The sequence below is a fragment of the Cygnus olor genome, chromosome 24 (genome assembly GCF_009769625.2).
Source record: "Cygnus olor isolate bCygOlo1 chromosome 24, bCygOlo1.pri.v2, whole genome shotgun sequence".
Lineage (NCBI taxonomy): Eukaryota > Metazoa > Chordata > Aves > Anseriformes > Anatidae > Cygnus > Cygnus olor.
This window is the reverse complement of record NC_049192.1, coordinates 5,233,965-5,261,530: the sequence shown is the minus strand read 5'-3', so window position 1 is coordinate 5,261,530 and position 27,566 is coordinate 5,233,965. Positions and strand designations below refer to the sequence as shown.

General features: G+C 59.2%; 1 protein-coding gene across 12 annotated transcripts; it reads right to left on the bottom strand.

Moving 5' to 3' along the window:
• Positions 1–179: 179 nt before the first annotated feature.
• Positions 180–27,532, bottom strand: FKBP5 (FKBP prolyl isomerase 5). Of its 12 annotated transcripts, none has more exons than XM_040535762.1 (12): positions 18,394–18,537; positions 17,768–18,149; positions 12,094–12,222; positions 11,154–11,298; positions 10,875–11,017; positions 10,119–10,233; positions 5,740–5,896; positions 4,787–4,877; positions 3,708–3,791; positions 3,250–3,435; positions 2,095–2,334; positions 180–540 (listed from the first exon to the last, which is right to left on the bottom strand). In XM_040535762.1, the coding sequence occupies exons 3-12, from the start codon at positions 12,196–12,198 to the stop codon at positions 433–435; spliced, it is 1,374 nt and encodes a 457-aa protein (XP_040391696.1). In that variant the 5' UTR covers positions 12,199–12,222; positions 17,768–18,149; positions 18,394–18,537; the 3' UTR covers positions 180–432. The 12 variants fall into 12 exon arrangements, with proteins under 12 accessions (XP_040391696.1, XP_040391704.1, XP_040391692.1 ...); XM_040535770.1 differs by lacking the exons at positions 17,768–18,149; positions 18,394–18,537 and adding exons at positions 17,011–17,103; positions 17,195–17,375; XM_040535758.1 differs by lacking the exons at positions 17,768–18,149; positions 18,394–18,537 and adding an exon at positions 27,451–27,532.
• Positions 27,533–27,566: the final 34 nt, after the last annotated feature.

Genomic DNA, 27,566 nt, shown 5'->3' with positions numbered 1-27,566 from the left:
GGCTGCTCTGCCTCTGCCGGAGGACTCCGTCGCATCCTGCCGAAGCGCTCCCATGTCCCAGCTCGTCTCAGAGGACGCAGGCCGTGGCACAGCCAGCCGACACCAAGTCCAGCGAGCTGCGAGGAGCTGTCTGCGCAAACCTCCCGAGAGCCAAGAGCTTCAACTTTTATTTATTTTTCCCCCCCCTCCTTTGGAAAGCTGTTTGTTCCGCTTGCGGTGGTCCCACGCCGTCCCGCTGCTCGCGCCCAGCCGCGAGCGCGCCCGCGGCAGCAGGACTGGGTTTGTTTTTCTTTGCGAGGCGCTTTTGCTTCCACGATCACACGAACTGTAACAAGCTTTACAAGAAAACACTGGCGAGTCCTTAAGTCCTGGCAAAAACCATTCTCTGTGCTGGCTGAGGGCAGGAGGCTCTCCCTTCCTCCTGCCCCTCCATCATACGTGGCCTTCGGCCTCTTTGCCTCCAGCACCGGCCGTTTCCAGCCCCTGTGCACAAGCCGCTTTCGCTGCCTCTTTTTCTACCCCGGTTTTGCTAGCCGCTTCCTGCAAAAGAGCAAAGGAACCACACGGAGTCAGAAACGAGGTGAAACGACGAGCAGCTGGTGGCAGCGATACCAGGGCTGGGACGTGAGGCTGAGCCCAGCAGGGCAGAAGAGACCCCCCTCGGACCCCAGGTGCCTGCTTCCCTGGGTGAGACGTCGTCTGTCCCAGCTCCGGGTGAGCCTCTGGGAAGGATGGGAGCTGCCCTGATGGTGCAGGGCACTGGCACAGCGCAGACAAACGCAGGAGAATGAGGAGAGGAACAAGGAGAGGAGGTGGTGCCCTCGGAGGGGAGACAGAGGACTGAGCTATAGCTGCAGCCCCTACGCTGGGCTGTATAGCTGCAGCCTATGTACAAGCTATAGCTGCAGCCCATACACATGCTGTATGTGCAGCCCATACATGAGCTATAGCTGTAGCCTACATGGAAGGTATAGCTGTAGCCCATACATGAGCTGTAACTGCACCCCATAAATGAGCTATACCTGCAGCCCATACACTGGTCTATAGCTGCAGCCCATATAAGAGCTATAGCTGCAGGCCATATATGAGCTGCAGCCCACACACATGCTCTATCTGCAGCCCATACACTGGTCTATAACTGCAGCCCATATAAGAGCTATAGCTGCAGGCCATATATAAGCTGCAGGCCATACACAACCTGCAGCCCATACACGAGCTATAGCTGCAGCCCATACATAACCTATAACTGCAGCCCATACACAACCTATAGCTGCAGCCCATACACAACCTATAGCTGCAGCCCATACACATCCTATAACTGCAGCCCATACACAACCTACAGCTGCAGCCCACCCCACAGGTGCAGGAGCACCACCGGGAGGCTCACAGCGAGCCCTGCCATCTCGACGTGCCGCGCTAGCCCGCAGCACGAGGCCTCTGACGAGCCCCATCAGCGGGACTGCTCCCTGCCCGCAGCACTCACTTATTCCACAGCCTCACTTTCAGGCACCGGTTCAGAAGAGATTATACTAAAAATTACCCGTACAGAGTGTTTGCAAAGCTGTGTCCTCTCTCGTTACAGTACACCGTGCATCGGTTTTTGTTTGGAGGAATTTTGGATTAGAGCCTGTTATGAGAAAGCGATCTCTTGTACGAGCAGAGGAGCAGAGCGTTGGGTTACAAGATTCAGGAAATCCATACTATCATGTCTCAAAATACCCTTGGCCTTGCCAGGGGGTGGATGACATTTCACTTCACCCAGACCGCCGATGGCCAGGAGGTCATCAACGGCCAGCGGCTACGCCTGGCAGAACGACGTCCAAATGCCAAACCTGTTATCAGCTGTCGAAAGCCCGCGCCGTAAATACTTTTACTGACAACCTGACAGCAGCCTCTGCGTCCTCTGCTGACCAAGAAACAACCAGCTCCTTCCCATCCAGGCTCTATCAGCTGGAGGCCATGCTCCCAGACCTCAGCATCCTCAACCCAATGTCCAATTTCCTCCGTTTTAACCCTTCTTTTCTCCCCACGAGCCTGCTGAGCATCCCTCAACGTGGCCAAATCGGGGCGCCCGGACACTCGCGCGGCACCAACCTTCGCGTCCCTCTCCGCAAACTTGGTGAACATGTTGGCGTATATCCTCCTGTCCCGCTCGTTGTGCTCCTTCGTCTTCTTCTGGCAGACGGAGATCTGCGACCTGGCGGCCTTGTTCTGCGGGTTCACTTCCAGCACTTTCTGAAAGTCACATTTTGCCAGCTCGAACTCGTTCATCAGCAGCCTGGCCTCGCCCCGCCTGTACAAGCCCTTCTCGTTGTCCTGGTCCAGCCCCAGTGCCTGGAAGGACAGAGTTTGCCAGAGCCCAGCACCTCCTCAGGGCACACGCGTCCACGGCACGGCCACGGCTCCCACGTGCACCAACGTGCTTCACGCCTCGTGTCACCACGAGCAAAGGCAGAGGTGCAGAGCCTTCCCCTTCCTGCAAATGCCGTCGGCCCCTTGCAAGGGAAGATGCTCCCCAGAAGCAGCTCCCTCATTTTGCAGCCCCGGCGCTACGCGGGCACTGCTCGTGCAGCCCCGTGCCCTCCCGGTTTAGGTTTGCTCAATGGGTGGCTTTCAAAGACCTCCTTAAGATCAAAGCCTCATTAAAAGTGCTCAAATTAGGACAAGGGAGAAGGCTCCGAGTCCCCAGAGCATCTTGCTCTGCAAAAATTCACTTGTTTCCAGAACCAGTTGGCAGGTATATATTTTTTTATATACTTTATATGCTTTCATATAATTTTTACTGATATACTTTAGCTGATTAAAGATATCTCCTTGCACAAAACCCCGCTACGGGTGGCAGGGTCAGGAGAGAAGCCCCCACAGAGCTGGAATCAGGCAGGAACGCTGCACGTGGACCCGAGGAGCACGGGGAGCTCCTGGGCTGAGGGCTCCTTCGGATTAAACGGGTTTTTGCCTCCCTGCTTCACATTATTTTATGAAAGCTTCATGTCCCAGACACGTCTCACGGGTGACTTACCATCCTGCTTAAGGCAGCCAGCCTTACGTGGTTAAGAACCTTAGGCAAGCTTGCTAAATGCAAGCCCTTTATAAAAGAATTAATAATTTCCTGACGCAGACGCACGCAAAGGGCGCAGGAGGCACGGCGGGGACGCCAACAACGCGCTGCTGTTTGCAAACTGCTGCTTGTACACGGACAAACTCGATACTGGGGGGGGGAAGAGTAAAAGCAAACCCTTGCCCCCGCACCTTGTCACAGCACTCGACGGCCTTGGTGTACTCGCGCAGCTTCAGGTAGCACATGGCCAGGTTTAGGAAGGCAGCCAGCAGGAAGGAATCGGAGGCTTTCGACTCCTTCTCGGACAAGCCGTACTCCATTTCCAGCCAGGACACGATCTTCCCGTACTGGATCACCGCCTGCAGGTATTTCCCCTCCTGGGACGGAGCAAAAAGGGAACCTGAGCTGGGGCGGCAGCGGATCTGTGCCCGAAATCACCGAGGACAGGGAAGGGGCGGGCAGGGGCTGCACCTCCCACAGAGCTCATAATTTATACGGGGAGAGGGACGGGGAAAGTTTGGGGGGCACGTTTCTGACATTTACACCCCTTCAGGACTGCTAAGTGGTGCCTCTGGAGGTCCAGGATTTGCTCCGAGCGCCCAGCGGCGCGGCTCCCCGCTCGCGTTCGGGTGTCGCCACGCTCACAAACCTTGAAGTACATCGTCCCCTTCTCCTTGACGATGGCGGCCTGCTCCAGCTTCTCTTTGGTGTCCATCTCCCACGACTCTTTGGCCTGCAAAGAAACGCTCAGAGCCACGGCCGCGGGGCACGGCGGCCACCAGCACGACGGCGACGCCGGGTCGAAGGCACCGCGCACCTCGAAACGCCGGCCCCGCCGGCACGCACGCCCTTGGGGAGTGGTGAAGGGAGAGAAATTAATGGGATGCTGCAACCCAGGTGGATCCACGAGGCTTTCTGGGGTTTCTTTTTAACAAGTGGGGCTTGTCAAGGTGGTGTTGCATAGGGCAGAGGTGACAGCTCGTTGAGTTTGAGGGGCTGGGGGTGAAAGGGAAGAGGAAAATAGTCGTGGCACACGTGGGGCGCGTGCCTGGAGTGCAGAGGAGCCCTTTGCACCAGATAAATCACTGCTGGGTATGGGATTTCCCCTGAACCCAGCATTACAGCACGGTTCGTCCACTGCAGTTCATCCACTGCAACCTCACAGGATGAAAAATCCCAACATAAAAATAAAATAAAGCCCCAAAATATTAAAAAAAAAAAAAAAAACTGGGTAGGAAGAGACCTCCCCAGCAGAGCGGGCAAGCAGAGGGTCTCGCCACCATCCCCTGCTCCAGCCGGGGCTGGGGACCCAGCAGCACCTGCCCCATCCCAGTGGCACCTCCTGTGCTGTCCCCACGTCCCTGTCCCTGTCCCCAGCCCCTGTGTGCAGCCCCCCCCAGCGTTTACCCTGGCCTTGGCCGCCCCGGCCGGCTGGCAGGACACAAAACTTTTTTTTTTTTTTTTTTTTTTCTGTGCAGCCCAAGGAGGGGGAAAAAAAAAAAAAAAAGTACAAAAGGAACAAGCCTAGGAACAAATAAGAGAACCAGCCTTGGACCCCGGCCAGAAAAATAAAACAAACCAACACACAAGAACAAATTAAGAACACAGCGATCCTTGCTGACGTCTCTGCTTCAGCAGGGGCCGCGGCGCAGCCACGCCAGGGACAAAGGGTGAATGCCGCGAGAGGAGCAGCGCTCCCGGGCACCCCGGGGCCGGGCCTGCCCTCACCTTCTCAAAGCTTTTAAGCGTGACCTCGTACACCAGCTCCGCGTTCGCCTGGATGCCGTACTTGGGCTTCCCCGCCTCGCCAAAGCCGTACCTGGAAGGGCAGAAATGGGGAGAGTTCAGAGGGGCTGCGCTGGGGGGCACGGCAGCGCCGCGGGGTACCCAGGGGGCGATCGGCACACGTGGTCCTCAGCCCCATCCGCCCTCCACTGCCTGCATCCCCCTCCTCCCCAGATATCCTCCTCGATGAACCGGCACCTTTAAAATGCAGATGGAAAAGCCACCTAAACGTAGCCCCTAAGGAGCCCCTAAAGAGCCCTGTTGTGTGTGGGGTTGCGTAAAGGCTCCCCAAGGGAGTTGAGGTGTACCCAAAGGCTTCCGTTGGGAGCACTTTTTGATGGGAGAAACTGGCACCGTACGTGTTTTTTAGGGTCATAATTAGGGCTAGGGTTGTTAGGGTCTGGAGAGAGAGAAGCCCCTAAATCCTCATTTCGGCAGGGTTTGGCCATAAACACGCACTCGAGGTGCTCGCTCGGCTTTCACATCTAGCTCTACGCTCACGAACGTTTTTGGGCCAGCACGCTACGGAAGCAAAGATGTGCTGCTTTATATGTGCATTACATACGTGAGACCATCCTCCCCACGTGCACCCGGGTGCATCACCTCCGTTTTTTTCTACACCTTCCCCTACAGTGTCTCTACTCGTGAAAAAAACCCTGGTGATTCTTTCCTTCCAGCCACGGGAGCTGGATGCAGCCCCTGCCACCTCACCTGCTTTTAAAACCGCCTCCAAATTCCTGCCTACGTGCCACTTGCCCCCTCTGGCTGGCCCTGCTGGTGATGCTAACCCGAGCCTCTCCTGGAGGAGCCCTGCTGCCGTGCTTGCTGTCTTCCACGAACGCTAAAGCAGCCGCAGAGGCTGGAAAACCTTAAAGCCGAGCTCCTGCGCCCCTTACCGTGGCCCGAGGTAGAGGACGCAGTGCTCTCCCCGCTGCATCTTCTCCAGCGCTTTGTCGATGCCGATGGGGATGTCGTGGTCCTCCCCTTCGCCCACCACGAACTTCACGTCCTTGCAGTCGAAGCGGGTGCCGCCGCAGAAGCCCTCCAGGTGAACTGCAGGGCAGAGCGAGCCCCGTGCTAGGCTGCGGGCAGCCGGTGCCGCGCGGGACCCGAGCACCCGTCTCCCCCCCCCCAAAAAAAAAGCATTTCCCAAGGGATTTTGTACATCGGCGGCACGGGCTGCCTTAGGGAGCTGCTTTTAGCAGGGCTGGGGACAACTCTGTCGGGTAACCACATCTGCCTCAAGCTCCCAAAATCCAGCAAAAGCCCCCGGCCGAGCCGGAGCCCTGGGAGCAGCGGGAGGATGCCGGAGCACAGGGGGCACGGGGGGCACTGCCTGCCGGCCGAATGAGCCCCCCGGGGAACAGAGAGGGGCAGGAGGGCTCAGGAACGAGCACGGCTAAAGAAGCAAGGCAGCCGTATCTTGTCGAAGCAAGGAGCAGACAACAGATAAACATAATGACTAATATGTTCCCCTCGTGCGCCGCTGCGCGAGTCAGCCTTACTGGAACTGGATATTGCTCCTGGCACGCCGCCACGCGGAGTTTATCACGGCGATTACAAGCCTCCTATACAGCGCCATACCCTTGCCCTATACCTCAAAAACAAGGCCGTGTTCTCCTGCCTCTAAGAACTGCAAGTACAAGATAAACATTTTTTTTTTTAATTTTTTTTTTTTTTTTTTTTTTTTTTTTAATCTTCAACCAATGACCGCGCTGTTCCAGCCCGGGGAGCTGGCAGAGGCGCAGCCGGAGCGGACAGCGGGTACCTGGCACATTCACCACCTGGTGCTCCTGGCGCGATTTCCACGGGGAGATTGTTCTTTACTGATTTGATCCCGAGGACGGTGCACGCCTGGGGGGCACCGCGTGTTCTTTGCACTCCACCTCCCAAGTACACGCAAGCAAATATAAAGTAAAAGGGATTTCATAAGAAACTCCTGCCTACCACAGAAAAACCAAAAAAAGCTTCCGAGAGGAGAAAAATCACAGCAGGCAATAATGCTGTCAGGACTGCTTAAAGAATTTGCAACCGTTTGGGCTGGTGTTGGCAGCCCTCAGGGTGGAAAAGACCCACATCTTACAGCCACGGTGCAGAGCTGAAGCAGGAAGAGTTTCTAGCGCCCGTATAAATGCTGGCAAAATGGGGAGAGACCCCTGGAAAGCAAACAACCCTCTGCCTAGCTGGCGATGGTCTGCTTTCCACCCTGCACCTTGGTGGTGCAGAGCTCGGTGATGCCCCGAACGGCGAAGGGTGAGCCACCGAGGGACCCAAAGGCGACCTGGTGGCTGCGGGACGGATCCTGAGCTACTGAAGGGTGCAGAGCACCTGGTCCTGGACGTCACGGGGAGGTGAGCGCAAGCACCAGCACGAACACGAGCAGTTCCAGCACTCGGGTGCTAAACGCTGCCCGTCACCGATGTGCCACCAGGGCCATCCCATAACTTCACCCGAGGACGCCGTCCCCTGCAACCTGCCTGCATAACGCCAGGCCCTCGGCACGGCACGGCACAGGGGTGGCAGAGGATGCTCGCTCCCTGCAGCACCCCGGGACGCATCCTGCATCCCTCAGCGGTGCGCAGCAGCGAGGGGACACAGGCTGCGCGCTCTCAGCCAGCTCAGGACAAGCAGCACTGCCACGACTTCCAGCACCCTGCCCCACCGGGCTTCAAGGCTACGTGGAAAACCCTCCAGCAAGCCCACCTCCGGGGCTAACCCCTGCGTTATCTCCTTAGGGGCAGGAAAACGGGATATCCAGCCCAAAACGGGCATCCCCACGGCACCGCGCCATCCTCCTGCCACCCGTGTGCCTTTTCCCGGCGAGCACAACCCAGCCTGAGCTGTGTGCCCACCTCCCGACCCCAAAACGAGCACCCACCCACATCTCCCCGGGGTCACCCATCACCAGCGGGACGCGGCAGCGCCCGCACGAGCCCGCTTACAACAGGGTGCCCGGGAGGATGCGAGCTCCCAGCCCTTGCTCGGAGGGAAAAAAAAAAAAAAAAAAAAAAAAAAAAAAAAAAAAAAAAAGAGAGCTTTCCTTCCATTTCAGTCGCACGGAAAGCGACGGGGAGATCTCTGCTCTGGTTTCCAGGAGCGTTTGGGCGCTGCGTGCAGCAGGTCAGCTGGCTGCGGCTGCTCTTGGATTACGGGGAGAAAAGCCCCCGCTGGGCCGCCGCACATCCCTTCGGCTGCCGCGCTGACTTATTGTTCTCCCGGTGCCTGCAGCGATTTTGTTTTTGAAGAGCTCAGAACACAGTGTACCGAGCGCGGCTGGCACACGAACTTGATGTGCTGACAGCAATTTGTACTCAGATTAAAATGGAGAAAGGGGGAGGGTTGGGGGGGGGGGGCGAGAGAAAGGTTGTAAGAAAAGCTGGAATGCGGGATTTCGGCGGCAGCCCGGGTTTTAGGAACCGGAACCGCGAGTTGCGGTCTGTAAAACTCAAAACCTATAAAAAGAAAAAAAAAAAAAAACAAACAAAAACGCTTGCAAAACTCCAGCCCGGGGATGCTCGCCCCGGTAAGCGCACGTTTTCGGCCAGCCTGGTTATGGCAGCGATGCCGGGCACCTCTGGGCTAATCCTGGAGTTGACACAGGGTTTTAGGGGAACGAGGCGAGGGGCAGCCCCGCACGGAGGCGGCTGGGCTCACAAAACCCGGGGCTGCTCCTCGGGGTCCCACCTTTGGTGCCAGGAGCCCCTCGTGCACACGAGCCAGCCCCGAGCGAAGCGCTCCGAGGTAAATAGCGCTGCATTTGTGGGAGAAAAAAAAAAGAAAAAAAGAAAAAAAAAAAGCCTATTTGCACCCCAAAATGCTTCCCAGGTTGTTTCGTGCCGCTCCTTTCTCAGCGGGATGCATTTAAGGGTCTGCAGCCCCCAGCGTGCGGGGAGCCCTCCACGAGAAGCCACCCCGCGTGGCGATCCGGCTCTCCGCGTCCTTTGGGAGAGGCGATTGCTTGCTGTGGTTTCCCTCTTCCTGCCTCCGTCCTGCTCCAAATTATCACGCCACCGTCGCGTTCGCCAACAGCCCAACACGAAGGAAAAAGCAGGAGCACTCTCCGGGCACGCCGCTGCCCGCCCCGTGCTCGCCCCCAGCAGCCTCTTTAGATAGAATTTAAAAAAAAAACAAAAAAACAGCTCTAAAAAGGCAGGTGGGAATTGGGCCGGTTTCAATTATATTTAGCCTGTCTCTTAGGTTAACCTTGGAGATGGTGAAGCCAGCTTGAAACCCTACTCCCGGCCGGGTCCGGCGACGGTGCTGAGCATGTGACGGGCGGAGAGATCAGCGTGGGACAAGAAAATCTCCTTAAAAAACTCTGGGAGAAGAACTGGCCGTTTCAGGCAGGGAGTTTTATGAGTTCGGATCCAATTTCTCCTTCGCTAATGGAAGTTAATTGGACCCTCTTCAGCGAACAGGAGCTCTGAAATGGGGAGAAGAAACTAGATGCCTTCTGTACCGCGTGGTAGCTCTAAATCTATGGCCGAGTTGTTCTTAGGAGGAGAGAAAAAAAAAAAAAAGCCTGGCTCTCACCGCCTAGGTGAAATGTTTGCTCCAGAAACGTGACCAGAATTACTGTGTCCTGCTCTCGGAGAGGGCTCTGGGAGCGAGGAGCTGCATGGGACGAGCTCCTCGTCACCCAGCCAGCTCCTGATGTCGGTTCAGACCACAGCTGGCTCCACAAACCCCTCGCATTAATTCATCCCCTCTGTCAGCGGTGACCAGAAGCTTGCAGCCGTCCTCTGGCCACATGGAAAGGAAAAGGCAAGGCTCCGTGCCGCGGCAGATGCGATAGAAAGCTCCGAAACAACGATCAGCATCCCAACGAGGAGCCCAGGGGAACTGCTGAAAAATTCCCACCAGGAGGCAGAGCCTGGATTTTTCAGCATCCCCCACGCCGGTCCTGGACGCAGCCACTCAGGCAGGGACGCAGGAGGGGGAAATGTGCAAAAAGGAAGGGTCTGACCCCAAAACCCCACGGGGCTTCGCCCTCCCCGGCAGCCTCGCGGGACCGTGTTTGTCCTACGGGAGAAAGGACCGGGAAAAACAGAGCGCGGGTTGTCGTCGACCGGGTGCTCCATCACCAGCTGGCTGCTCCCGCGCCTCGAGGTTTTCCAGTAAAACCCTCGGAGCCAGCAGCCCTGGAACGGCGGCCGCGGGCCGTGCCAAGGGCAGCTCCTCGGAGCTCACCAAAACCCCAAAAGTTAACCGCTGCCCTCCCTGCTCGGCCAGAGCCCAGCTGTGTGCGGCTCTGCCCGCGGAGCCCGCTACTCACTTTCCACCGTAGCGCCTTCGTTGGGGTTGGAGTAGCCTTCGCCCTTCCTCTTGATCCTCCGGATTATCCCCCCGTCCTCAAACAGGTCCTCGCCTTTGAAATCGAGCAGCTCGACCTGAAGAATTAAAGGGAAGGTAGGCAGAGCTGGGGGTGGGTGGAGGGGAAGGAGAGGAGAAAAACAACGGGGAAGCCACAAAGCAGCAGTTCATCCCCGAGCCGGAGAGCCAAGCAAACTAATTCTCCGCTCAGCTGACGAGCAGAAGTTGCCCATAAAAGCCAGCTCCAAAGCCACAGCATAATACACCCGATTTATTAGGAATTGGGCCACGTCCAGCACCTGAAGCCCAACACAAAGTAACACTAAAAGGGAGTTCAGGAATCCTGCAGGCAAGGAGGCAACCGGGGCTGGAAGGTGCGAGGGGGACGGCTCCCCAGGCAGCGCGGGAGCAGCGCCGCGAAGGCATTTTTGAGCCCAGGGAGGCATTTCCGAGCTGTTTTCCCCTTTTCGCCTGCCTTTTTTAAAGCAGGGCTCTGCTCGCTCTCCCCGCGGGGCTGCTCCCCGGCCGCAGCCTCTCCGGCTCAGACACACATTTCTGAGAAAACACTGGCACCGGTTCCTGGAGCGGAGGGACACGTTTCAGGAATCCAAGCTGTTTTGTGCTTTTTTTTTTTTTTTTTTTTTTTTTTTTAGGAGCTGGCTGGCAAGGCAGAAGGCAGCGAGCGAGCTCTCCCGCGGCAGCCCGGCCCCGTACTTGCCTCGAAGAAGAGGGTGGCGTTGGAGGGGATTTTGGGGGCGCTGCCGGCGGCCCCGTAGGCGTATTCCGGCTTGCACAGCAAGTAGCACACCTCGCCCTTCTTCATGGTAGCCACCCCGATGTCCCACGCCTTGATCACCTGGCCTGGGAGAGAGGCAGACATCACACACGAAACCCGAAACACAAAAACCCCCGTAAGGGAGGCACCCCAAAAAAAAAAAAAAACACCGGGCTGGTGCCGTCCCTTAGCGCCGGGAGGGCAGAGACCCCGTCCCCTTACCCTTGCCCAGGCTGAAGACGAAGGGCTCGTTCCGATCGCGGCTGGAGTCGAACTTTTTGCCGTTGGCCAGCTTGCCTTTGTAGTGCACGTAAACCTTGTCCCCGATCATCGGGGACTCGTCATCGTTGCCCGGCCTCTTAATGATCTAAGGGAGGGAAAGCACCCGTGAGAACGGAGCCACGGAGAGCTCAGGCTGCGTATACACCCGTGTATTAAATAAATATATTATATTATGTATTATACTATATGTTTATACATAAACACACACCCCAAAGGTGCCCTAAGACAGGGGGAGGTCGGGGGGAACCATTCCCTTGCCCCTTCCACCATCCCCTACAAGCCAGCCCCGCACGGAGCCGCGTTCAGCCCACGGTGCGGGGACCCGGGCGCGTTTGCGGAGGTGTCGGCACCGACGGGGAGCGATCCCAAATTCCCCGTGCTTTCAGCCCGTGCAGAGTTCACTCGCAGGGGTGTGTCGTTTCACTACTCGCTTCTTGTCAACACTTTTTTTTTTTTTTTTTTCTTATATTGCTACAGCCTGGAACAAGCAGTTCCCAAGCTGAGGATGGAGGCAGGGGAGGATGCTATTATTAGAGGAAGGTCCTATTCAGCTGGAGAAGAGCAAGTGCTGCTGAGCAGAACTATCCAGAAACGGCCCTGAATATGAAAAGAGGGGCTGTGGAGCAGACTGGATGACCTAAGTAATGTGCTCTTTCTAATGTCTGTGAGTCACACACAAAAATGCTTTGTGGATTTGCAGCTAATAATCCGATTAGAGGCACAATCGCAGCGAAAACTCATCGGGCGGGCCGAATCCGCGCCGCGCTCTCCGGCTCCACGAGCCGCGCTCGCCCCTTCGTTACTCCCCGCGGCACCGACGCTCATCCCCTCGTGCCGCGAGGTGCCCTGAGGGCTTCAGTGGCCGCGGGACCCCGCTCACCTTCAGCACGCCGCGGTCCCGAGCGGGCGTGATGTCCTCCCCGCGCTCGGCCAGGGCGGCCGCCTGCACCTCCCCTTCGGGCTTGGTGCCCTCGTCGGTCGTCATCGTCCCCGGGCAGGAGCAGCAGAGCTGGGGAGAGAGCGGGCAGGAGGCAGGGGAAAGGGTTAAAAGCTCGAGAGCCCTGGTTCTGCTGGCCCTGCAGGAAGTTTAGAGAACATCTCAAGCATGCAGAGCGGAAAATCCCTTCCCAGGGGCCACCCAGGCTCAGCGCCACCGAAGCACCACCGCGAGCGCACGCAGCCCCGTGCCGCGTCCCCGGCGTCCTGCCCAGAAGTGGGGACAACCACGGGGATGCGCTCGCCTCGCCGAGCCCCCCGGGTCATCGCCACACCCCTCCCGGTGCCGCAGGGACTCCCCGGGCAAGAGTTGTACCAAAAAGCTGTGCCAGCAGGTAAGCACGTGCTGGCCGACGGACTCCTGGCACGCGGGGACTCATCTCCGTACCCAGCCTCCGGGACCTCCCGCGCCGATGCTCGCCCCAGCGGGAGCACCGAGAGCCACCAGAGGGACTTCAGCACGGGGCTGCTGCTTGCAGGCTGCTTCGGGGCAGCGGTGACGCCAGGAGAGACCCCGATGCTCGGGGGCGAGCAGCGAAGCCCCTTGGGCGCACGCCGAGGTGCCCAGCTACGTTGGCTTAGAAGCGTTTGCACCAGCCCAGCATTGTGCTCCAAACCCATGACACATCGATGAGGATTATTTTCCACGAGGAATTACTTGCTGTTTCGTCAGAGGCTGTATTATTCTTAAATCAACAGCTCGACCACAGGCACGCCTCGTTTCCTCTCGCTCACCAAGAACACCCAAAAAAGTGCTGAGGCTACGCGTCGCCGCGGGGTCTCTCCCCAGGCGGGAAGCCCTCCGGGCACAGCACGCAGCTCTGAAAACTACACAAAACCCACAGAATTTGCAGAAAGTCCCTAAGAAATGGCTTCTTTGGGGCAAAGCATCGCCCAAAGCAAGAGCCGTGTGGGAGAGGCGCTCGCCACAGCCGGCGCGCGATGCGAGGGGCAGGGATGCGCCTGCTCCAGCGGCCGGGAACGCTTTGCTGACACAAAGCACGAGCAGCACACGAGGACGATTATTCTTTTTTTTTTTTTTTTTTTTCCTTTAAAACGGGCGCGGAGCCACTCGTGTGAGTCCACGGTGGCTGTTTGCACGGGGAAGCGTCGCGAGGACGCGATGCGAGGCCGGGGCGGGTGAAGCCCGTGCACCTTGGCACCCCCCTGGCCGAGCTGGGCGAACGCTGCCTGGCGAGAAGGGAAGGGCCTCGAGTTGGGGAAAAAAATATTTCCTGACGCTTTCCTTCGGATCGTCCGACTTGTTTTGGTAGCCACACCGCTGTGCAAGACGTAATAAGGGAAACATGTGACACAGAATTAGAAAGCAATGGATTTTGAGACATAAAACAGATCTATTAAAGTCCCTATCATTGCGAAACTTTCCCACAGCCCTTGGTGTGGAAGCTGATGGTAACCAGCAGGAGAAATCATCCGTTCGGGGTTTCATAAACAGAGAAGAAAGGATGCTTTCAGCTCCGAGGGCAGCTAAGTCAGGCCGTAAGAATAATTGCACTCCTTGCACCCAGCGCTGGGAGGGACGAGCCGAATTCCAGCCTCCCCTCGGCGCAGGAAGCCAGCGAGACACAAAGGGCTCTGCGTGGAAGCTGCAAACAGGAGCGAGGGAACTGCCTGGGGCCATGCCCAGCGACAACAAGCTTCGGGGTAACGCTTCACGGGACTCCGAGATTCTGTGTCCAAATGCACCGATTCCGCGCTATTTCCAGCGGATTTGGGAACCGCCGCGACTCGCCGCCGCCAGGATTCAGCCACCCACGAGCATCCCGTGCGGCACAACCAGAGCCGGACGCCGGGCGGCTCAGGGAACCCCTTTTTGCAGATATTAAGGCCCAGGAGGAGCCCGAAAGCGGGGCGCCCGCCCAAGCAGAGGCACCTCTCGGCGCACGGCCCCCCAAGGGCCACGAAGCGTCGCCGCGGGGATGGGGAAGCCGGCTCCGGAGATGCCAGCTCCGCATCGCCGGTTGCTAAATCCCACCGAGAGACATCTAAAAATACACCACCCGCATCCTCCTCATTATTTTTCGACGTAAGCAATTAGTGCAGTCATCCAGGGCAGGCATCCAACGCAAGGCGGGGGGAGAAGGTCTGCGTCAGCAGCGGTTGGGAGGGACGGAGCCCACAGGAGATGCGGTCCACGTTGTGAAAGAGCTCGAAGAGCCTTCTCCTACCCCCCCAAGAAAAAAAAAAAAAAAAGAACCAACAAAACGCCTCCGGGCCGTAGTAGTAGGGAAAAGACCGCTCTGCTCCCGCTCCTCTCCAGCTCGGAGCAGCCTTTCGGAGGCACAAGTGCAGCCGGGGGAAAGCTGGAGGGGATCCAAACTTCCCATTAATTTCGAACAAACAGCCGGAGGAAATGTGCCGCTCGCCGGGCTTGGCGCATGCCCGCGGGGAGCAGGGGCTCAGCGGCACCTCGCTCGCCGTGCCCGAGCCGGACGTTTCTCCTCCTGGACGCCAAGCGTGAAGGCAGGGAATTAATTACCCAGCGCAAAAGCTCGGCGTTTCTGACAGATCTCCCCCAAGCACAGCCCTCCCTCCCGTTGCTCCATTAGCCATGACGGTGCCGCAAGGTTAATGGCGTTTAATTAAAGCAAATGAACCCCTGCAGCGGGACGCGAGCACGCGCGCGCGGGGACTTCGCCACCTTGGCTCCAGCGCCGTGGTCCAGCGAGGATGCGCCCGGCCAGCGATGCTCAACGAGCACGCAAATGAGATCTGGTGGGCACCACGGGAAGGGGGTCACAGGGATCCACGCCATGACCTGCGTCTACATCAGGGCACTTCTGCACGCTGCGGTTCCGAAACAAAGTCCCCTGCAACAGCCTGCGAATCCCAAAACAGCCCCGGAGCCCCTGCCCCAGCTCTGAGCCCAGCACCAGTGCCACCCACAGACCCCGGCCCTCAAAATCAGCCCCCAAAACCCCTTTTCCCTGGTGCTGCGGAGTGGCAGAGCCGTTTCTGAGCTCTAAAAGGAGAGGGTTTGGGTTTTTAACTTGCTTTTGGTCAGTCGCTGCTATGCCAGCTGACCTGAAAATGTAGCCCCGCTGATAAATCTTTAGTTGAAGAGCTCGAACAAACGAGTTCTAAAACCAAGACAAACCCAGAGGCTTCAGCATCTGGACGCAACCTCTATTTAAATGCTGATTAACACGAAACACGCTAAAGAGCTTCTGGCAGAACAAGAGAAAGCAAAGATGCTCGCGGGCTGGGGACGCCCCGCACGTCAGGACTCCCAAAGTGAGACAGGAGGAGCTGCCGCCCGCACAAAACCCTCGAGCTGCTCAGAAGCACAGCCTCTGCCCCCTCCTCATCCTCACCCTCTCGATGTTTCCCCCGTCAGCGCAAGCAGGGGAAGCATCGCCCGGGGCCCGGCTCCGTGCTCCCCAGGGAGCGCAGCCGACGGGCACCCGCGGGCACATCAGCGCTGGGGCTCGGCCTGAATTGCAGCCCTCACTGGCATTATTTCAGCTGCTGCTTCAGAAAAATTGCATTTTTTTAACGCGTATTTAAGAGCAAGCATAACAAAAGCGCTGTGGGCTTTTTTTTCCCTTTCAACTGCTGCATGCCTGGGGGGTGCCTTCACCCCTGGGTGCTGGCCACCTTCGCCCCCCTGCAGCACCGCTCGTGCGCTCGCCAAACGGCCCGCGACGTTCGGAGGAAGCATCCCGAAGAAGTTCCCTCGAACAAAAAAAACCCGCGGCACCAAATCAACGCCCCAGGAGAACGGGCAGGACACCAGCGCTGCCCCGCACCGAAATCCACCCCGTAAAAACAAGCCCTTTGGTCTCGCCACCCCCTCCGCTCACAGCTGCTGCGATCTTCCAGCCTGAAGAAAAACGAGAAAAAATCAGAGCGGGGAATGGGACGCAGATGTCTGACCCGGGGCTGAGGACAGGCAGGTATCCCACGTGCTCGAGTTTCACAAAACCCTGCTGCGCGACCATCCCGGGCCGCATTTCCTAGAAATCGCCATTCCGGGAACTTCCCAGCTGCAAAAGTGGAAACTTCGCCCCGCAGATCTCCCCCGCGGGTGGGTGAGAGCCCGGCTCGGGGGGTCCCAGCTTGGCACGGGGCGACGGGAGCCGGTGTCCCGAGCAGCTGGGAAGGAGGGGGGTGGGGGGGGAAATAATAAAAATTAAAAAAAAATTAAAACCGAACCCCACGCTTCACTCTAAAAGAGGATTTCGCAAGAAGGGAGAAGCGAGGCTGTGGTTTTAAGCCACGGGCACATCCCAGCGGTGTCGGACCCTGCCCTGGGGCGCACGGGGTCGCACGCGCTGCCCTCACCGAACCCGTCCCCGCGGTGGGGACCCACGGGCAGCTCCCCCCGCCCCGAGCACCCCGGGTGCAGGAGGCAGAGCGCGGGCACAGCACGGAGCCGCCGAGCGCAGCGCGCTCCGGCGGCGACCGAAGGGCTGGTTTCGCTCACTGCTCCCATCCCGTGCCATGCGGCGCCTCAGCATCAGTTTAGGAAAAAAGGAGGAAAAAAGAAGAAAAAAAAAAAAAATTACGCCTCCGTTCCGTCCAACTTTTTTATTGCCCGTTGCTAAAAGTCACGGCGTGGCTCAGCGGAATGGAAAAAGGAGCGCTGGGCGTCCCGGGGTTTGTTTTTTAAGACCCGCTTAGCCCAGAGTGCTTTCGCTTCCACGCCACCGCGCCGTGGCTGCAAGTTTCAGATTGCAACGCTTGCTTCCAGATGCAAGGGTCAGGCCGGGAACCGGCAACAACAGCCCTGGGGCTGTCCCTGTCCCCGTCCCCATCCCCGTCCCTGTCCCCAGCGCACCGGTGCGGGGCGAGGGAGGACGACCCCAGCTGGAGCATCTCCTCGCCACTTCACTGCGGCGTCGCTTCCCTGCGATGGGGAAAAGGCTTTTCTCTAAGAAAACAAATACCGAGCAAAACGTTTACGTGCAGCAGGAAGGAGAAACAAAACAGCAATTTTTCCGAGGTGAGAAGCTCCAAGACACCTGCAAGCGAGACTGAGCAAGAGACCGAGCAGCCAGCGACGGGGCTGGCACCCGATGCCGTTTGGGATTATTTCGGGGTGAGCGGTGGGATCGGACAGGAGCCCGGCTCCCTGCAAAGCGAGCCGGCCGTTCGCACGCAGCCGCTCGGAGGGACGCGCCCGGCCGGCCTGAAACACGACGAAGAGAAACCTCCAGGGCCGCGCTGCTTCGTCAGCCGCTTATTTTGAGATCCGCCCGGCTCCCCGCGAAGGCACACCGCGTCCTTCCCCAAACCACCGCGGGCTCGGAGGCAGCTCCGAAGAAACCTCGGCTCGGCCCCGGCGCGGTCCCAGGGCGGCCGCCGCATCCCCGCCACCCGGGGCTCTGCCTCCCTCCCCGCCTCGCTCTTAAATCACAAATCTGCCCGGATTCGGGACCGTTTCTCACATTGCTGCTTTCGAAATGTGTCACCGCTTCGATTAAAAATTCACTTTTTCTTTTTTTTTTTTTTTTTTTTAACCCCAGCCACTTGACTTCCTCCCCCTTTATTTTTTTTTTTATTATTATTATTATTTTTTTTTTTTTTTTTTTTATCAGCAGCCGAGCAAAGCTCCCGGGGACCGCTCCGCTCCCTCGGCGCGCATGTTGTGCAAGGAGCTGGCAGCGCGGGGAGCCGGGCACGGCAACTTCTTCTTGCGAGGAAAAACAAAACGCAAATGGAGGCGCTGCAGCCGCCGCCGCGCGCGCACCCTGCTGAACCGTCCCCGCGGAGCGCGCGGGGTGAGCCGTGACTCACGGTGGACCGAAGCGAACTGGGTGTGCTATCGGTGTCAGCTCACAGCCCGGCGGTGGCATTAACTCCTTCTGTCCCCGAGGGTGCGGGGACATCCCGGTTCGGGGACACCCCCGGTCGTGTCCCGCAGGGAGCGCAGGCGGCTCCCTGCACCCCGAGTGCGCCCCGTGTCCCTGCTGCCACCTCCCAGTGCCACCAGCCCCATGTCCCCCATTACCACCTCCCATTACCACCAGCCCCATGTCCCCCACTGTCACCTCCCAGTGCCACCAGCCCCATGTCCCCCATTACCACCAGCCCATGTCCCCTGCTGCCACCTCCCAGTGCCACCAGCCCCATGTCCCCCACTGTCACCTCCCAGTGCCACCAGCCCCATGTCCTTGCTGCCACCTCTCAGTGTCACCAGCCCCATGTCCCCCACTGTCACCTCCCAGTGCCACCAGCCCCATATCCCCCATTACCACCAGCCCATGTCCCTTGCTGCCACCTCCCAGTGCCACCAGCCCCATGACCCCCATTACCACCTCCCATTACCACCAGCCCCATGTCCCCCAGTCACCTCCCAGTGCCACCAGCCCCATATCCCCCATTACCACCTCCCACTACTACCAGCCCCATGTCCCTGCTGCCACCTCCCAGTGCCACCAGCCCCATGTCCCCCATTACCACCTCCCATTACCACCAGCCCCATGTCCCCCACTGTCACCTCCCAGTGCCACCAGCCCCATATCCCCCATTACCACCTCCCACTACTACCAGCCCCATGTCCCTGCTGCCACCTCCCAGTGCCACCAGCCCCATGTCCCCCGCTGCCACCAGCCCCATATCCCTACAGCCACCTCCCAGTGCCACCAGCCCCATATCCCCCATTACCACCTCCCACTACCACCAGCCCCATGTCCCCCGCTGCCACCTCCCAGTGCCACCAGCCCCGTGTCCCCCAGTGCCACCAGCAGGGAGCTGCTCCCTCCCCTCCCGCACACCAGGGGGATTTGGGAGCGACCCGGAGCACGGCGACAGGCGGCTTTTAGGCACCGAAGAGCGCAGGGAGGAGGAAAGGAAACTGCTGCACGCGGCTAACTCGCGCCGATGGCATGTGTGTTCCTGTCACACTCGCTTCGTCATTTCGCCTAGCCAATATTTTTCAGCTTCTGAAGTGGTTTCAGCGAGGATCCAGCTCATAACTGATTTTTTTTTTTTTTTCCTCCTGTTTCAGACATAAGAGGCTGCCCTCGAGCCCGGGGTGCAGCAGGAGGAACGAGCGAGCAGGATGGCTCGCTACCCTTCGCCCCCTGCCAGAACAAATATTTCGGCAGAAAAGGGTTTGGGTTTGTTTTTCTTTTCCTCCCCCTTGCTGCAGTTTACAGCGCGATATAAACCCGTTAAAACCACTCTGGCTGCTCGGCTGGCTATCCAGCAAGGCACCGTAACCAGACGACACGCTGCCCCCGAGGAAATCCAGCATTTTTTTGCAATCCATCATTTTTCCACGTCGCCTCCGAGAGAGATCTTGCACGGACCGAGCTCCGGCTGCCGCGGCCCCGAGCATCCCGGAGCCGCCTCCGGCCGCAGCCTCCGCACGCGGTGCCCGGCCCTGGAGCCCAAAAGCTCCAAGCTTCGACACCAAGTGGAAAAACACACGAAAACCACGGCCAGAACCCTTTCTTTTTTTTTTTTTTTCCCCCTCTTTTTCCCCTTCCTCTACTCCGAAAGACAAACATATAGCGGCGAAAGCGAAAGCCCGTAAACATTTACGGGCTGTCGGCCTTCCAAAGGGAGGAGATTCCCAGGGCTGGAGGCAATCGGGGGCCTTGCACGTGGACACATCTCGCCCCCGGAGCCCTCGTGCCCTCGGTGCTGGCGCGGTTTGGGGACGGCCACCGGCACCGACTCCGCTCACCAGGCGGCACAAATCCTGACCGAGGCGCGGAGCAGGGCTGCAAAGCGCCGTGCCCCAGCCCCCTGCTTGCTACATCTGGGTGGGGGACACGACTTCGGACGGTGACTTTTTAAAATATATATATATATATATTAAAATATTGATATAGATAGGTATTAAAATGTGTGTTAAAATGGGTATTAAAACACACCTATTAGAATATATCTATTAAAATATATATTAAATGCATTAAAATATCTGGGACACATTCATTAAAATATATGTGGGATAAATATCGAAATGGATTAAAATATATATCGAAATACATGTTAAAAATACCAATTAAAACCACGAAGGTACGGATCCAGGCTGACACCACCCTGCGGCGGTGACACGCGGCCGGCGGCGGTGCGAGGGGAAGGCGATCTCCTGCAGCCCTCAGAAAGCAGCATTATGTAACGGGGGGGGGGGGGGGGCGGAAAAAAAAAGCACCGCTTCCCAGCGGGTTACATAAAAACCGCCTTGAAAAAGCGAGAAAGCTCTCGACATCCCGCTGCCCACTGCTTGGCACCCGCTCCCCGCTGCGCTGCCATCGGGAGCCGGCGGCCTCCTCTCGCTGGGTTTCCTCCCAGCCCACGGAGAAGGACAAAAAAAAATAAAATAATAATAATAATAATAAAAAAAAAAAAAACCCACAGATTTGCTTCTGTCTGCATGTCAAAACAGCAGCCACGCCTATGGGCGAGGAGGAGCCGAGCCTGCAGACCTGGGTGGGATTTTTTGGTGCCTCCGAGCTCCTCCGGCCACCGGCCCCGGTCCCCACGGGGTGGCAGCGCCCGTGCCACCGCCGGGCAAAGAGGAACTCATCTGAACGTAACTCGGGGTAAGCAAGAAACTTCTTGTTTCTTGCCAGTTCTGCTCCAACGTCGTGTTTTCTCCAGGATAAATACGGCTACCAGACTTGGATTTTTAATTTGTAAAAGCATCGAACAAAAAAGCATCAAAAAGCCTCGACAAATACATTTATTTTCGGCCAGGTGAGCCTAAACCACAGCAACCCGCCGGTAACAAAAGCGCTGTGTTAATTTATTAATTACTCATCATCCTCTGCAGCCTTTTGAGAGCACAGGTGCGAAACCCCGGCGGGCTGGCCCTAACACCGAGGGTCCTGCGTGGCTGTAGGGGGGGGATAAAACCCAACCTCTGCCTGCAGCCGCCCCGGGTGGGCACGAATCAGCGCTGGGGGGGATACGCGCAATCTTTTGGAAAATCATTTCCAAATTATTGCGTCCCATTTGCGAGACCATGAGCTGAAGACCCCCACCGAGGCCAGCGCAAGCCCCCCCCCCCCGAGCACCAAGCACCCGTGCACGCAGCCCCGCTCCAAGGGGGCTTCCTCGGAGAGGGCAGGGAAACGCCACCAGCGGCGGCCCCGAGCAGCCCAACGCGGATAAAGGGAGGTGGCACGGGGAAGGCGGCCACGACGGCTCGCGGATGGTGCAAGGCGCGGGGGGCTGATCCCCCGGGGAGAGATTTCGGGAGGTCGGTGCCCCCCCCGACCCCGCGGAGCCAAGAGGAGCGCGCGCGTGCCGGCGGCGTGTGCGAGCCGCACGCTGCTCGAGAGGCCGCGCCAGAAACATCGCCGCTTGCAAGCGAGGAGAGGCGGCGCTTCCTAGAGCTGCCCTTAATTAATTAACCCATTAAATTTAACAGAAAGCCCCAAATACTTGGAATGGGAACCCTTCTAGCGAGGCTTATTTCCTAAGAGCGACGCCGCTGTTTCCGAACACGGAGCGTGGCAGGCAGGAGAGGCTTTAACCGCCACCTCTCCCCATCCCACCCCTCTGCTGCCGATGGTTCCTTTACAGCCGCGTCCCCAATTTTCTAATAAAGCCACCCGCAAAAAAATCAGGAATACTTACTGCAGCCGCCATCCCTAATCCTGGAGAAAGCCCGTCAGCCTCACGACAAACGAGTTACGTTATCTCGCGCACTACAGCACTCAAGGCCATTTCTTTACACCCACCAACATGCAGCATTAAAAAAAAAAAAAAATAGAAAAAAAAAAAGAGGGAGAGAGAAAGCTAATAATTCATTATTTCCCTGCGATAGGGATGAAATGGCGAGGCTCCTTCCTGGGCTGCAAGCACCCAGAGCCAGGAGAGGCTGCGGTGCCCCAGTTTGAAGACCAGCTTGCACACTATCCCCAATTTCGGGGACTTCAGACCAGCTTGCACATTATCCCCAATTTTTGGGGACTTCAGGCCGTGCCCGCTCTGTCCCGGGGAGGTTTCCGAGCCTTTTCCCAGAGCAGATTAAAGATTTACACGCTGCCTTGCGCGAGCGCCAGGGATGCTTTTGAAACGTGTTTACCCGGCTCCGCTCCTCCCACACCCCGGGACCACCCCCGGGGTCGTGCAGCGGGGGGGGGGGGGGCGAGGTGCACAGCCCCCCCCATCACCCCCGCTAATTACCCCAGGGGTAATTAGCTGGGAAGGTAACCAACGGGGGTGACATCAGCACAGCCCACCGGAGCTCCTGGCCTCCAGGCCCTCCGCCAGCACCCAACGCGCCGTTTGGGTGAAAACGTTGGAAAAAGCCAACGCTGTGCCCCCCCCCCCCCGGCTCACACAGCTGCTAATTAAGCCCCGGTCCTTAACGAGGAGCCACATGCAGCGGGACGTCCAGCATCTCGAGTCCAGCTTCGAGCAAGCTCGCTGCGCCCCAGCGCCCGGTGCAGGCCGCTAATTAACACCCAGCTAATTACCCAGCGGCGCGGGGATGCTCTCCAAGGACGCGGCTGGGGGCTGCCTTTCCAGAACCCCCCCCCCCCCCATGCCAGCAAGGAAAGGTTGGGCTTGGGAATTGTCCCTGGGGACCGCCAGGTCCCTCTGGCACCGGGTCCCACACCACGGCCACCGCCGAGGCCACCATGGAGGCCACCACGGAGGCCACCTCCTTCTGTCCTTCCTCCCTGCTCCTCTCCTTCGGCCTCGCCGCCTTCGCGGCCCCGACCCGCGCCACCGCGTGCGCTTTTCCCTCCTCGTCAGCTTCGGACGTTGCGCGACTCCTCCGCGGGTACCCGCTCTCCTCCTGCCACCGCGCGTCTCCTCCTCGCCGTGCCCTCCTTCGGACCTCGTCGGGGCCTGGGGAACGTCCCACGGCACGGCCCAGGACCGGTGCCGCATCCTGGGGCTGTAAAACGCTCAGCACCGCGGGCAAAGCCGGTGGTGCTCAGCGCCGGGGGCTCCGGGTTAACCCTTGCGAGCGGCGGCCGTCATTTCCTCCGCGCCGCCGGTGGCTGCGTGCCCCCGGATGGCGTTAGCCCATAAATAGGTCACCGCCTTGGAAATAAAACCCAGGCACTGCAAACGGCAGCCTTCGACGTGTCAGCCCCGCGTCCAAGCACAGACGCCGCCGTTGGGTCAAAACGCCGTAAATTTGGGAAAGGGTCTGATAAAAGCCAGATATTTCGGCGCTAGCGGATCTCCCGACGGGCTCCCCCGGTTGCGGGGCAGGGAAGGGGATGGAGGCACCCAGCTTCGGGCAGTTTCAAGGAAGGAGCAATTTACATTTCCAACTTCTTTTTTTTTTTTTTTTAAACTTGCCATCCCTTTTAAGCCCGGATTCGGTGCCCCAGCGATGCCCCAACCGCTTCGACGGCCCCTTAGAGAGGGAGACGGCTCCAGCACCACCCACAGCACCCCCGAGTGCCAGCTCTGGGGGTTTTTTCTACCCTATTTGATCCATCCCACTCGTCGAGCAGAAAGAAACCCCAAAACCGAGGTGCCCCGGCCACAGGGCTCCATGCCGGGGACCCCAAATCGCCTGCGGAGCTGGGGCCACCCGTTGAACCCCCAAACCCCCCCGGGCTGAGCGCGACGGGCTCCGGTTTGGGCACGGCGAGCTTACCTGGGGACGCGCTTTAGGTGGAAAAAATCTAAAAATAAAGCTTTGGGAGAGCTCCGTGCCTATGGGGGGGGGGAAGAGGGAGCTCAACGGGACGCCACGTTTGTGGGACCTGCTGTCCCTGCCCCAAAGGGCCTGCAGAGGGGAAACCGGAGGGAACCCAAAAGGGAGCCCCAAGGGAAGAGCAGAGGGAATCCCAGAGGAAACCCCAAAGGGAGCACCAAAGGGAGCCCCAGAGGGAACCCCAAAGGGAACCGCAGAGGAAATCCCAAAGGGAACTGCAGAGGGGACCCCAGAGGGACCCCAAAGGGGACCCCAGAGGCAGCCCCAGAGGGAACCCCAACGGGAACCGCAGGGGGAGCCCCAGAGGGGACCCCAAAGCCAACCCGAAATCCAACCCCAAATCCTTCCCTCCCCCCCCCCCCCGGCGGCACACTCCTGGGGGCTGCCCCCCCCATCCACATTTGGGGCCAGCCCAGCCCCAGCCGCGCCCCCAAACCCCCCCCGGTGCCCCCCCGCGTGGGCTCCCGCGGATTTCCACGCAAAAAAAAATAAAAAATAAATAAAAAACGGGGGAACCCCACGGCAAACGGGGGGGGTCCCCGGCCGCGCTCGTGTCCCCCCGGTCCCCCTTTGCCCCCCAACCGCCCGCACCCCACACCGGGCCCCCCCGAGCCCCCCACGCGTGACACGATCGCTCCCCACCTGCGCGCCGCCGCCGCCCGGCTCCGAGTGGCTCCGAGCAGCCCCCGCGCGGCCGGGGCTCCCCACGCCCCCCCCAGCTCGATTCCCATTGGTTCTTTCACCCGCCCGTCTCGCGTGGAGCGTTTTTTTATTGGTTGAGGAGGCGGGGATATGCAAAGCAGAGGGGGGTGGTGCTCCGGTTTGGCCACGCCCCGTTTGGGCCCGCCCCGCGCCGAGCACTTGCTGGGGGCTGGGGGGAAGGGGGGGAGGAATGGGGGTGGGGGGGGCAATGGACTGGGGGGGTCCTGGCCCTGTGCAATGCCCCTGGGGGTGTCTTGTCCCCCTGCAATGTCCTGGGGGGGGGTCTCAGCCCCGTGGAATGCCCCCGGGGGGGGGGGTCCCATCCCCACGCAATTCTCTCTGGGTGGGGGGGGGGGTCTTATCCCTGTGAAATGTCCTGAGGGGGGGTCTCAGCCCCATGCAATGCCCCCCGGGGGGGCCCTGTCCCCGTGTAATGTCCCCAGGGGGTGCAGCTCCATGCAGTTCTCCCGGGGGGGGGGGTGTCTTGTCCCCATGCAGTGCCCCCAGGGGGGTCTTGTCCCCATGCAATATCTTGGGGGGGGGGGCTACAGCTCCATGCAATTCTCCCTGGGGGGGGGGGGGTCTTGTCCCCATGCAATGACCCCGGGGGGAGGGTGTCTTGCCCCCATGCAATGTCCCAGGGAGGTGCAACGCCCCTGAGGCCACCCCAGTCCCGGTGCCCCAGAGCCCCCCCGGCCCCGGTGCTGCCACAGCCCAGCCCCCAGCGCCAGTGGCCCCGTGTGATGCCCCTCCGGGGACCCCAGCCCCAGAAATGCCCCAGGGGCACCCCAGCACCCCAAGAAAGTTAATAAATAATAAATAATAAATAATAATCATAAACAATACCCGCCAGGAGCTGGTGCTGGGGGGTGTTGTTCCAGAGGATACGCCGGCAGTGGGGACAGGCAGAAATGTTCCTGTTTGTGGTAACCCTGATCAGATTTTTCCTACGAGCTGCCTCAAAACACCCCTTTTTTTAGGGAAAAATGAAGCGCGTTGGAAACGCGGAGCCCAGCGCCGCTTTGGCCTGGTCAGGAAATTGCAGCGCCTGGGCCTGGAAGGGCAAAAGAACCTGGAGCTGGGGGGGGGGGTTTAGCCCCAGGCAGATTGAAACCAGGGGTTTAATAACCAGGGGGGGGGTTATAAGGTGTGGGATTTTATCGGGATTGTGCTCGACCCGGTGCCCCCACTCCCAACCCGCTCCCCACGTCCTGACCCCATAAAATCCCCCACGGGGCTGCGGCACCGAGGTGCTCCCGCGGGCCTGCCCTCGCTGCTGAACTAGGCTTTGCCAGCTGTAATTTAGGTAAAACCGGCCCTAAATGGCAACACGGAGTGAAAACGAAAGCCCGCTTTCGAAAAAAAGTGGCAGATTTGGTTCATTTAGGAGAGCTTTCCCTCGCCTAACGTGACCCCGGTGGATCCGGTACTCCCAGCACCGCGCGAGGCGCTGCCCCAGGGCCTGGTTCCGGGCTCTGGCCTCAAATATTTCCTGCCTGGCCTCTGACAGCTTTCAATTCCTCTTCACCGGATCAATATTTGGGGTCCCAGCTCCCTGGCTGCATTTCGGGGGCTGAGGCCGAGGCCCTGCAGAATTGCACCAGGCCGGCGGCGGTGCTGGGGGCTGCAGCCTGCTTCGCGCCACGGGAATGGTGAATTTGTTTGTTTGCAGAGACAGAAATAATAAAATATATGGGAAGAAAGCACCGGAGGGGTGGATTTTTTCTTAATAAGTGGCCTCGCAGTGGCTGTGACACCAGCACCGGCACGGAGCCATGGCCCCGTCCTCGCCCACCCCGACTTCACAGCCCCGCTCATGAGGAAATTCGGCTTGAGACGTGCGTGGAAGGAGCGGGGGCTGACGTAGGCTTTGGAAAGCCAGGAAATTCACCGTTCCAGCTCTGGCCTCGCTTCACCTGCCCGTGCCTGGGTGTTGCAGCACAGCTGTTGTGCAAGACCCCACGCTGAGCTCGGACCCCGCCGCTCTCCGGAGCAGCGGGGCCGCGGAGCTGAGCCGGGTTTTTTTTTCTCCATTTGCCACCAGCGGAGCCACTGTGGGAGCCCCGGAGCCCCCCGAGACCACCCGGTGGGGCTGGAGGTGATGGAGGGAAGGGGAAAAGATGGGAGAGGGGCCACGGTGGGGCTGTCCCCGGAGGGGACGTGGAGCCTCGGGTGCTTGGGTGCATGGTGGGGATGAGGCCGTGGTGCAGCACGGCATGGCGTGAGCTTTGCAGCAAGGGAAAAAAAAAAATCACCTGATTTAGGGGTTTAATCCAGAAATCTGGACAAAATGCAGCAAATGCAGCACTGGGGGATGGGTGCATGACCCCCACCCCGGTGCCCTGTCCCTCCTGTCCTGTCCCAGGAGGAAATGTGCTCCTCGGGAGTGAAATGCCATAAATAATCCCCGAAGGCGCTGCTGAGGCTGCCAGGGGCACTGCTTGTTCCCCTCACCATCCAGCTGGCCACACGTGTCCTGCCCGAGGCCGGAGCCCGCGCTGCCGTCACCGGTCCCCGAGGGACAGGGACCAGGGGACACCTCACCCCCGGCCGAAATTCGGGGGGGGGCAGAGCCCCGACCCCCACCCCGAGGCCGACAGCCATCCTGGTGGTGGGCCCCGAGCACCTTGCGCGATGTCGGGGAGGAGGCTGCCGCAACGGGGTGGGGGGAGGGGGGGGAAAAAATAAAAGTAAAATAAAATAGGCGATATTTTTATTCATCTGTGTCTTCTAAAAATAACCGGCAATGATCTGCCTCGCGAGCGGGGAGGAGCGGCGTCCCCGCTGCTGGCTGCGGACCCGAAAGCCGCAGCAGCGAAATCTCCCGAGCGCGTTGGAGATCAAAGCAAATCGCATTTCTCCGGCTTCCTCCAGCGCCCCGGCTTCCATCGATTCCCCCCGGGGATCCCCCCCCGTGTGGTCCACGCTCACCAGCAGGACCGAATCCATCCCGGCCTCCGCTGCCCGGATTTCATCCCCGAGCCTGATTTGGGGGAGAAAAGCAGCTTTTTGCCACCCCCCCGGCACCCCCCCCGGGGTGTGGCCCG

Bases quoted from the DNA above. Each gene is read 5' to 3' on its own strand.
- FKBP5 (XM_040535758.1), bottom strand. The intron at 4,878-5,739 runs GTAAGGGGCGCA...CTGCCCTTCCAG, and splicing joins GTCCTCTACCTCGGGCCACG to GTACGGCTTTGGCGAGGCGG. The intron at 541-2,094 runs GTTGGTGCCGCG...GCTCTTTTGCAG, and splicing joins TTGCGGAGAGGGACGCGAAG to GAAGCGGCTAGCAAAACCGG.